The following is a 7,581-nucleotide window of genomic DNA, read 5'->3' as shown; positions in this document are numbered from 1 at the left end:
ATTGGGGTAGCAGATATATTAGGGTAGCAGATATATATTAGGGTAGCATATATATATTAGGGTAGCAGATATATATTGGGGTAGCAGATATATATTAGTCTAACAGATATATATTAGGGTAGAAGATATATATTGGGGTAGCAGATATATTAGGGTAGAATATATATATTAGGGTAGCAGATATATATTAGGGTAGAAGATATATATTAGGGTAGCAGATATATATTAGGGTAGAAGATATATTGGGGTAGCAGATATATATTAGGGTAGAAGATATATATTGGGGTAGCAGATATATATTGGGGTAGCAGATATATATATTGGGGTAGCAGATATATATTGGGGTAGCATATATATATTGGGGTAGCAGATATATATTGGGGTAGCAGATATATATTGGGGTAGCATATATATATTGGGGTAGCAGATATATCAGGGAAGCCTGTTATGAAGTGCTGTTTAGGTGAAGTGCTCAGTAGACTGTCCTATATATTGGGGTAGCAGATATATATTTGGGTAGAAGATATATATTGGGGTAGAAGATATATCAGGGAAGCCTGTTATGAAGTGTTGTTTAGGTGAAGTGCTCAGTAGAGTGTCCTGTCGAGGATGTTTAATCTGGCACCTCTCGAAACAGGCGGTTTATCAACAAGTAGCGTCTGTTCCACATGGCACCCTATTCCCTAGGTAGTGCACTGGTTCTAGGTAGTTTTGACCACAGCCCTGGGTCTTTGTGCTCTGCACTACTTAGGGGACGGAGCCATTTGCAACGCAGCCGTAGAGCGAAGCATCACAACAACCTCTCTCCCTTCATAAGGACCGTCTCTGTGACAAAGGTCTTCATCACCAGAAAACAAGTGAAATTCAACTAGTCGTGAGGAGAAACGACAAAACCCACAGAGAAAACAAATAGTGGAGATACTGCTGCTTCAAAGACACACTGTTTATTGTTCTGTTTTTATGTTCTCCTTTCTTTAACCCTTCACTGCCTATCTCCTATTGGCAGAACAGGGACGCAAAACGCTGGGGAAACAAGTAATTAACTTACCTCTGAAAACATTTCACAAATGCTTTTCTCAAGATATTTTTTTTTTTTATTGTCTAGGGGGAACTTTTTGCAGTTGTTTTTTTAATTACTAGTTTTAATAAAATTGTACAGGAATAGAAAAAAACTAAACAAAGCCAGTCTCAGAACTTTAGAATCTGCTACAGGCCAATGGGATCCCAGCTAGCCGTGACTCAAGCCAATGAGAAGCAGAGGTCAAAGGGGAAAGTGGAGTCGTGCACATGAGGGGTGAGTTACAGACCGACAAAACAGAGAGAGCAAACGAACAAGCAGAAGCACCAGCACACAGCCAGTTAGTGGTGGTCCCTTTACCCAGAAAGGTTAGCTCAGAGCTGGGGTTAGTAGACTCCTGATGCCCCTGGATGGTGGAGGAGGTCGGAGGGGCCTCAGGAGGGTTAGTATCTACCGCAGTAGCCTCTGTCACAGTTTCATCATGGTGATCTTCCTCATCTCTCCCCCCCTCCTCCTCCTCACCCCCATTATCATCACCTGCATCTCCATCCAACACATCTACAGATGAGAAACAGAGAGAGAGGCAGAGAGAGAGACAGAGAGAGAGACAGAAAGAGAGACAGAGAGAGAGACAGAGAGAGAGAGAGGGAGACAGAGAGGGAGACAGAGAGGGAGACAGAGGGAGACAGAGAGAGAGACAGAGAGAGAGACAGAGAGAGAGACAGAGAGAGAGACAGAGAGAGAGACAGAGAGGGAGACAGAGAGGGAGACAGAGAGAGAAAGAGAAAGATGGAGCGAGAGAGAAAGATTGAGAGAGAGAGGCAAAGAAAGAGAGAAAGAAAGATGGAAGGAGAGAGAGAGAGGCAAAGAGAGAAGTATGTCTATGTTAGTGCATGTTAATGGTTATGTGAAGCCATGCTGGTTCCCTAGAGAAGGTAAGGACATGTTAATGTGTTGTGAAAACACAGCAGGCCCCACTTAAGTGTGTCTGTCTGTGTACCTGTCTGTGTGTCTACATGTCTGTGTACCTGTCTGTCTGTCTCTACAGACACACAGACTAACTGAAGCAGAGCCATCACCATCACCAGATAATTCACAGCTCTGTTCAGGCATCGCTGCCGTGACAACAGCTACAGATAAAGAACAAAAACTAAACAAAAACCAAAACATGAAAACACATATTACACTAAGCCTCCCGACGGGACAAAACTAAATCAACACAAACAACAACAACAACAACAACAATAACAACAACAATATCAAACAGAAAAGGTCAATCCTGCTGTATGAATAAATGGACCACAAAGAAACCAAAAACTAAACAACTGCTGCAGATGTTTGCCATGGAGAGTCTCCTTCCCTCCCACCCGTTCTCTTAGTGGTAGGAGGAGAGAGAGGGAAGGAGAGAGAGGGGAGGGAGAGAAGGAAGGAGAGAGAGGGAAGGAGAGAGAGGGAAGGAGAGAGAGGGAAGGAGAGAGAGGGAAGGAGAGAGAAGGAGAACGAGAGAGAGAGAGGCAGAAACATGGAGTCTCCTTCCCTCCCACCCGTTCTCTTAGTGGTAGGAGGAGAGAGAGGGAAGGAGAGAGAGGGGAGGGAGAGAAGGAAGGAGAGAGAGGGAAGGAGAGAGAGGGAAGGAGAGAGAGGGGAGGGAGAGAAGGAGAACGAGAGAGAGAGGCAGAAACATGGAGTCTCCTTCCCTCCCACCCGTTCTCTTAGTGGTAGGAGGAGAGAGAGGGAAGGAGAGAGAGGGGAGGGAGAGAAGGAGAACGAGAGGGAAGGAGAGAGAGGGGAGGGAGAGAAGGAGAACGAGAGAGAGGGAAGAGAGAGAGAGGGGAGGAGAGAGGGGAGGGAGAGAGAGTAACAGGAAAAAGAGGGAGAGAGCGAAAAATAACGGGCGAAAGAGAGAGAGAGAGAAAAGAGAGAGAGAGAAAGACTCAAGGAAAAGAGAGGGAGAGCACTTTCAGTTTTTAATTTGGTTTCTGTGATGTGTGGCGAGAGCGCGTGCGAGCGAGCGTGGAGCGCGGGTGGCTGGTTAACGCTAGCTAATTAAAGGAGGCTATGGTGATGGAGTTTGGAAAGTTTGCAGGCAGGCGGTGGAAGGGGCAGTCTCCCTCCCTCAGCCCAGGTCTGAATTAACAGGACCCTGAGTGGTGGAGGGAATGATGGAGGAGAGAGGAGGGAGGAGGGAGCGGGGCTAGGATTAGGCGTTCTGCACGGCAGGCCTTGTGCATCAGGCCCACAGCGCTGCTCTTCTCCTCCTCTCCTCCCCCTTTCCTCTCCTCCTCCTCCCTGACACCATTTTTAATGAGATCCACAATTAGCCAGACTCAAAAAGGCAGAAAGAGCAAATAAACCAAACTGCATCTTCCTCCCTCCTCTCTCTCCTGTCTCTCTCATCTCCTCTCTTCCTCCTGTCTCACTCCTCTCCTCTCTCTCCTGTCTCTCTCATCTCCTCTCTTCCTCCTGTCTCACTCATCTCCTCTCTCTTCATGTCTCTCTCTCCTGTCTCACTCATCTCCTCTCTTCCTCCTGTCTCACTCATCTCCTCTCTCTTCATGTCTCTCTCCTGTCTCACTCATCTCCTCTCTTCCTCCTGTCTCACTCCTCTCCTCTCTCTCCTGTCTCTCTCATCTCCTCTCTTCCTCCTGTCTCACTCATCTCCTCTCTCTTCATGTCTCTCTCTCCTGTCTCACTCATCTCCTCTCTCTCTCCTGTCTCACTCATCTCCTCTCTTCCTCCTGTCTCACTCCTCTCCTCTCTCTCCTGTCTCTCTCCTCTCCTCTCTTCCTCCTGTCTCACTCATCTCCTCTCTCTTCATGTCTCTCTCTCCTGTCTCTCATCTCCTCTCTTCCTCCTGTCTCACTCCTCTCCTCTCTCTCCTGTCTCTCATCTCCTCTCTTCCTCCTGTCTCACTCCTCTCCTCTCTTCCTCCCTCCCTCCTCTCTCTCATCTCCTCTCTCTCCTGTCTCACTCCTCTCCTCTCTTCCTCCTGTCTCACTCCTCTCCTCTCTTTTCTGTCTCTCTCATTTCCTCTCTTCCTCCTGTCTCACTCCTCTCCTCTCTCTCCTGTCTCTCTCATCTCCTCTCTTCCTCCTGTCTCACTCATCTCCTCTCTCTTCCTGTCTCTCTCTCCTGTCTCACTCATCTCCTCCTGTTTCACTAGTCTCCTCTCTCTTCCTGTCTCTCTCTCTCCTGTCTCACTCATCTCCTCCTGTTTCACTAGTCTCCTCTCTCTTCCTGTCTCTCTCTCTCCTGTCTCACTCATCTCCTCCTGTTTCACTAGTCTCCTCTCTCTTCCTGTCTCTCTCTCCTCCTGTCTCACTCATCTCCCCTCTCTCTCCTGTCTCACTCATCTCCCCTCTCTCTCCTTCTCTTCCTGTCTCACTCATCTCCCCTCTCTCTCCTTCTCTTCCTGTCTCACTCATCTCCCCTCTCTCTCCTTCTGTCTCACTCATCTCCCCTCTCTCTCCTCCTGTCTCACTCATCTCCCCTCTCTCTCTTCCTGTCTCACTCATCTCCCCTCTCTCTCTTCCTGTCTCACTCATCTCCCCTCTCTCTCCTTCTCTTCCTTAGTCTGTTTTCCTCACACTCTCTTTATTATGTATCTTATTCTCTCTCTCTCTTCTTCATCATCTCCTTATTCTCTCTCTCTTTTCTTCATCATCTCCTTATTCTCTATCTCTCTTTTCTTCATCATCTCCTTATTCTCTCTCTCTCTCTTTTATTCATCCTCTCCTTGTTCTCTCTCTCTCTTTTCTTCATCCTCTACTTATTCTCTCTCTCTCTGTTTCATCTCTCTCACCATGGTTCCACTTTTACCAGGTTGTCTTCAGCCCCTCCACAGCTCTGCCCCCCATAAGCTCTGCCCCCCACATCTTCTCACTCTTGTCCTTTCTCTCTCTCTACTTCTCTCTCCTACCATCTTTCCCCGTCCTCTCCTTCCATCTTTCCCCGTCCTCTACTTCCATCTTTCCCCGTCCTCTCCTTCCATCTTTCCCCGTCCTCTCCTTCCATCTTTCCCCGTCCTCTCCTTCCACCTTTCCCCGTCCTCTCCTTCCATCTTTCCCGGTCCTCTCCTTCCATCTTTCCCCGTCCTCTCCTTCCATCTTTCCCCGTCCTCTCCTTCCATCTTCCCTGCAGCATGACAGTAAAGCTCCTTCCCTATGCTGCCCAGTCACGTGGGTCATCTGTTCCTTCCCTATACTGCCCAGTCACGTGGGTTGTCTGTTCCTTCCCTATGCTGCCCAGTCGCGTGGGTCGTCGTGTGTTCCTTCCCTACGCTGCCCAGTCGCGTGGGTCGTCGTCTGTTCCTTCCATACGCTGCCCAGTCGCGTGGGTCGTCGTCTGTTCCTTCCATACGCTGCCCAGTCACGTGGGTCGTCGTCTGTTCCTTCCCTATGCTGCCCAGTCATGTGGGCCTGCAGTCTGTTCCTTCCCTATGCTGTCCAGTCACGTGGGTCGTCGTCTGTTCCTTCCCTATGCTGCCCAGTCACATGGGTCGTCGTCTGTTCCCTATGCTGCCCAGTCACGTGGGTCGTCGTCTGTTCCTTCCCTATGCTGCCCAGTCACGTGGGTCGTCGTCTGTTCCCTATGCTGTCCAGTCACGTGGGTCGTCGTCTGTTCCCTATGCTGCCCAGTCACATGGGTCGTCGTCTGTTTCTTCCCTATGCTGCCCAGTCATGTGAGTCGCTGTCTGTTCCTTCCCTATGCTGTCCAGTCACGTGGGTCGTCGTCTGTTCCTTCCCTATGCTGCCCAGTCATGTGGGTCGCTGTCTGTTCCTTCCCTGTGCTGCCCAGTCACATGGGTCGTCGTCTGTTCCCTATGCTGCCCAGTCACGTGGGTCGTCGTCTGTTCCCTATGCTGCCCAGTCACGTGGGTCGTCGTCTGTTCCTTCCCTACGCTGCCCAGTCGCGTGGGTCGTCGTCTGTTCCTTCCATATGCTGCCCAGTCACGTGGGTCGTCGTCTGTTCCTTCCCTATGCTGCCCAGTCACGTGGGTCGTCTGTTCCTTCCCTATGCTGCCCAGCCACGTGGGTCGTCGTCTGTTCCCTGTGCTGCCCAGTCATGTGGGTCGGCTGTTCCCTGTGCTGCCCAGTCACGTGGGTCATCGTCTGTTCCCTATGCTGCCCAGTCATGTGGGTCGCTGTCTGTTCCTTCCCTATGCTGCCCAGTCACGTGGGTCGTCATCTGTTCCCTATGCTGCCCAGTCACGTGGGTCGTCGTCTGTTCCTTCCCTATGCTGCCCAGTCACATGGATCGTCTGTTCCCTATGCTGCCCAGTCACGTGGGTCGTCGTCTGTTCCCTATGCTGCCCAGTCACATGGGTCGTCGTCTGTTCCTTCCCTATGCTGCCCAGTCATGTGGGTCGCTGTCTGTTCCTTCTCTATGCTGTCCAGTCACGTGGGTCGCTGTCTGTTCCTTCCCTATGCTGCCCAGTCATGTGGGTCGCTGTCTGTTCCTTCCCTATGCTGCCCAGTCACGTGGGTCGCTGTCTGTTCCTTCCCTATGCTGCCCAGTCACGTGGGCCGTCGTCTGTTCCCTATGCTGCCCAGTCACGTGGGTCGTTGTCTGTTCCTTCCCTATGCTGCCCAGTCACGTGGGTCGCTGTCGGTTCCTTCCCTATGCTGCCCAGTCACGTGGGTCGCTGTCTGTTCCTTCCCTATGCTGCCCAGCCACGTGGGTCGTCGTCTGTTCCCTGTGCTGCCCAGTCACGTGGGTCGTATGTTCCCTGTGCTGCCCAGTCACGTGGGTCGTATGTTCCCTGTGCTGCCCAGTCACGTGGGTCGTCTGTTCCCTGTGCTGCCCAGTCACGTGGGTCGTCTGTTCCCCTCCTGTGCTGCCCAGTCACATGGGTCGTCGTCTGTTCCCCTCCTGTGCTGTCCAGTCACGTGGGTCGTCGTCTGTTCCCCTCCTGTGCTGCCCAGTCACGTGGGTCGTCGTCTGTTCCCCTCCTGTGCTGCCCAGTCACGTGGGTCGTCGTCTGTTCCCCTCCTGTGCTGCCCAGTCACGTGGGTTGTCGTCTGTTCCCCTCCTACGCTGCCCAGTCACGTGGGTCGTCGTCTGTTCCCCTCCTGTGCTGCCCAGTCACGTGGGTCGTCGTCTGTTCCCCTCCTATCCTGCCCAGTCACGTGGGTCGTCGTCTGTTCCCCTCCTATGCTGCCCAGTCACGTGGGTTGTCATCTGTTCCCCTCCTACGCTGCCCAGTCACGTGGGTCGTCGTCTGTTCCCCTCCTGTGCTGCCCAGTCACGTGGGTCGTCGTCTGTTCCCCTCCTGTGCTGCCCAGTCACGTGGGTCGTCGTCTGTTCCCCTCCTGTGCTCCGCAGCCGTTACATTTCACCCCGACAACCAGACAAGAGGAGTCATAAACGGGGAGACGATTGAAAACAAATATCTATAGGCGTAATAACGGTCGTTACCATAATAACATCTACTTACGATGGAATGGAAAACCGCAGGACGGAGAATTCACACCGGTGAAATTCAGACTCGATAGCTATGATTATAAATGAGGTTTTGTTTCTCTCCTGAAAGGTAACTCAGCCACACCAAGAGTACGTTGATT

The 7,581-nt window shown here is 51.3% G+C and overlaps 1 protein-coding gene across 3 annotated transcripts in view; it reads right to left on the bottom strand.

Annotated features, from left to right (window-relative positions):
• Positions 1-1,127: 1,127 nt before the first annotated feature.
• The window catches only part of LOC109887458 (EH domain-binding protein 1), a gene marked incomplete at its 5' end in the record, with an annotated part of 153,895 nt that continues 147,441 nt past the window's right edge, over positions 1,128-7,581 (bottom strand). Inside the window, 1 exon segment of one of the 3 annotated variants that reach the window (XM_031813122.1) lies at positions 1,128-1,576. In XM_031813122.1, coding sequence (XP_031668982.1) covers positions 1,197-1,576 — 380 coding nt within the window. 3 annotated transcript variants of the gene reach the window in all.

This window comes from Oncorhynchus kisutch, unplaced genomic scaffold (assembly GCF_002021735.2).
Source record: "Oncorhynchus kisutch isolate 150728-3 unplaced genomic scaffold, Okis_V2 Okis04b-Okis11a_hom, whole genome shotgun sequence".
Taxonomy (NCBI): Eukaryota; Metazoa; Chordata; class Actinopteri; order Salmoniformes; family Salmonidae; genus Oncorhynchus; species Oncorhynchus kisutch.
This window is presented reverse-complemented; position numbering and strand designations above follow the sequence as displayed.